Source organism: Engraulis encrasicolus, chromosome 8 (assembly GCF_034702125.1).
Source record: "Engraulis encrasicolus isolate BLACKSEA-1 chromosome 8, IST_EnEncr_1.0, whole genome shotgun sequence".
NCBI lineage: Eukaryota > Metazoa > Chordata > Actinopteri > Clupeiformes > Engraulidae > Engraulis > Engraulis encrasicolus.
The window spans coordinates 3,351,328-3,354,397 of record NC_085864.1 but is presented as its reverse complement, the minus strand read 5'-3'; the positions used below and the strand labels follow the sequence as shown (position 1 = coordinate 3,354,397).

The 3,070-nt window shown below is 36.8% G+C and overlaps 1 protein-coding gene across 3 annotated transcripts in view; it reads right to left on the bottom strand.

Annotated features, from left to right (window-relative positions):
• Positions 1-345: 345 nt before the first annotated feature.
• cadm2b (cell adhesion molecule 2b) overlaps positions 346-3,070 on the bottom strand; it is a 345,952-nt gene continuing 343,227 nt past the window's right edge. For 2 of the 3 annotated variants that reach the window (XM_063204812.1, XM_063204813.1), the window contains 2 exons: positions 2,935-3,057; positions 346-1,883 (listed from right to left, as the gene is read on the bottom strand). In XM_063204812.1, coding sequence (XP_063060882.1) covers positions 1,807-1,883; positions 2,935-3,057 — 200 coding nt within the window. In that variant the 3' untranslated portion in view covers positions 346-1,806. Of the gene's footprint in view, positions 1,884-1,918; positions 2,702-2,934; positions 3,058-3,070 lie in introns of those variants that run through there. The other variant, XM_063204811.1, reaches the window with a different exon arrangement.

Sequence of the window (3,070 nt, the reverse complement as noted above, 5' to 3'; positions counted from 1 at the left end):
TTTTAAAACTCAATTTTCCGCCTGTGATTTCGTTGATAGGCTCAGAATATATCCTATTCGTGTACCAGACCATCAACGCTCTATTAAAACCTCATCCTGGGAAAGAAAGCAGCAACTTTTGAACAAAATAGCAGGAACCTTTTTCCATCACATTACACACCCAGAGAGACAGGGGGGATAAAAACCAGCCAGAGATGTCAGGAAAGAGCGTATTTGACACAAACACACATGGACAGGACATATTTTCAATGGATAAGAAGATCATCATGGAGACAGTTATTAATTAAAATAAAGCATGTACACCAGCATGTGTGCGAAAATGAAGAGAGCAGACAGGCGGTTGTGCATATTTTACTCACTTCCTCACTTTTCCCTTTTCTTACAGAGAGAGGCATTGTTTGAAAAATGGATATATTTAATAACTTGGAAAAACAAAACAAAAAAGCAAACCTTTCACAATTTGTCCCAAAAACAAAAGAAGAAGCAAAACAAGACAGCAAAAAAGCAAATGTTGTAGAAAACTGTGTCAGAAGAGGACTGACCTATAGGAGCGATGTGTGTAGTATAGGCTATCAACAGGATCAATATGTATCAATGAGAGATGCAAAAAGGGCTAGACTGGCCGCCCCATGAGTGGGGAGGTCAGAGGAGTTCTGCTATCAACACAAAGGCAATAATGGTGATTGGTGTACTGATATATATCTTACAAATAATAATAATCATAATAATAATAATAACAATAATAGTAATTCAGTACTCATTTGTTGGCATATTTCCTTACTCAGGCTAAATCTACTGACAATTTCAAAATTTCAATCGGTAATTTTTGTAAATCATGGAAAGAAAACATAAGCAAAGCAACAATCGATCTACATGTTTGACTGAATTTAATAGTTACACAGTATGTACATGCCGTGTGTTAAACCACTTGCTCCTTGTGAATGTGAAATTGAAAAGATGTATGGAACACTTTAAATAGCTATATTGTCTAATATACAAATCTTAATACATGTGGGACCCATATTGGAACAATATTTTTTCACCATTATCACGTTAGCAAAATAATGTACAGCAGTATTAACAAGGGGGGGCTTAAATACTGTAAACAAAACAACTTTTTCCACACTATATTTTTTCCACTTGATATGTTTAAAGGTATGAACATGAAAAGTTTTTTTTCTTTTCTTTTTTTTCTCTTTTTCTTTTTTTTTTTTTTTACATTTTTGATTTCTCATTCTTCATAATCGGTCAAAAGTTACAGAGTCCAACGGGAAGTTCATTTGTTTAAATAAGAAAGAAAAGAGAACAGAACTTCACTCAGTTGTAATCCTGAGACTGACTGTCTGACAATGTGTACCTTTTTTTCTACTTTGTGCTTTTTATGTTCAGATAGTTTTGGAGAAAGGGCAAAAGGCATAATAAACTCATCAGTGCGATAATATACAGACAGGGATGATGGAACATGGAAATAAAATACTTTCTAAAATCTTTTTAAAAGGAATTCTCAATGTATAATTTCACTACGTAACACTTATTAATTTAATTGTGCTTAACGTTTTTTTTTTCCTTTGCTCTTTTTTTCATGTAAGCATTATTTGGTGTCCATTTATGTACAACAATTTTCCATTCTCTCCACTTGATGTACACTCTGAGTACAATGCCACAATGTAACATTTGAAATAATAATAATAATGATAATAATAATGATAATATAATAATGGTAATAATGTTAATAATAACGAAAAACACATTAAACATACATGTGATTCACATTCAGAACATTAATGCATTTTACATATTCTTCTCTTAAAGCGTAATTATTGGCAAAGCCAAGGTTTTCCGACTTGAGATGAACCACATTTCTTGCCTCTTCCTGGTAATATCTGCAAAAAGTATATAACAGACACTGTGAGGGTAACAGAGAACATTGTATTCGGATGAAAAATAAGTCATTTCTACAGTTTAACACAGGAAAGTACAAAAACATGTCTGAATATATATATATTTATAATTTTTTATATTTATATATTATTGGCACTGCAATGACACCAGATCCAAACAAATATATATGGTCTTGTGTTTATGTAAATTGATGTTCTGGAGAAGATTTAAGATTGCGTGGTTTTGAGGGGGCTGGGAGTGAAATGAGTGTATGGTCTGTTTAATTCAATTTAACAGTTCATAGCAGTACAAAAGGCATCATTTTTCTGCAGCAAGTGGCTTGTAAAAAGTGGCCTCTTCTCAAATGAAAGGGGAAATGTTTGTTTGTTTTTTGTTTTGTTTTTCTTTTCTGTTTTTTTTTTGTCTTTCGTTGTATGTTGTTTTGTTTTGTTTTTCTTTTCTGTGTGCAGGGATGACAGAAGAGACGAAAAAAATGCCAGCACTTCAAGTGGGGCTCTGGGAGTTCACATTTTTTAGGAGCCCCCATCCCCCTGTCCTCCACCTCCAAACTCCGCTCCCCTTTCCATACTCATAGTAGTAGTAGTAGTAGTAGGGACGGTAGGTAGGTAAGAAAAAAAGAAGAGAGAGATAGAGGCAGCAAAAAAAGACAAAAAAAAACAAAAAAAGAAAATCAGAGGTTCTTAAATGAAGTACTCTTTCTTTTCCTCTGCGTGTGCGTGGTGTCCCTCGGCATTGATGATGGCTGTGTCAGCATCGGGCGCGTCCTCTGCTCCCTTCGCCTCATTGGTTAAGTAAGTCCCTGTCCACACAGTCCCACAGGTGACACACACGTCAACACACAGGCACTGGCATCTGGCTTTACATAGGATAGGATAGGATAGGATAGGATACTGTAGGCTAGGACAGGCATGCTAGCATTTTTTTTGCACACTCTCTCTCTCCATGCTTGTTTTTTTTTTCTCTGTTTCGCTAGCTATGTGTTTTTTTTGCTGCGGCTGTAGCCGTCCACTGTAGAGAGCGTGAGGTCCCTACCTTTATGCCGGGCCAGGTAGCGGCCCAGGACGATGATGAAGCAGAGGGTGATGAAGACCACCACGGCCACCACGCCCCCGATCAGCGCGTGGTCCGGGCTGTGCTGCGCCAGCGCGTTGGGGTCTGCCGTGTTGCG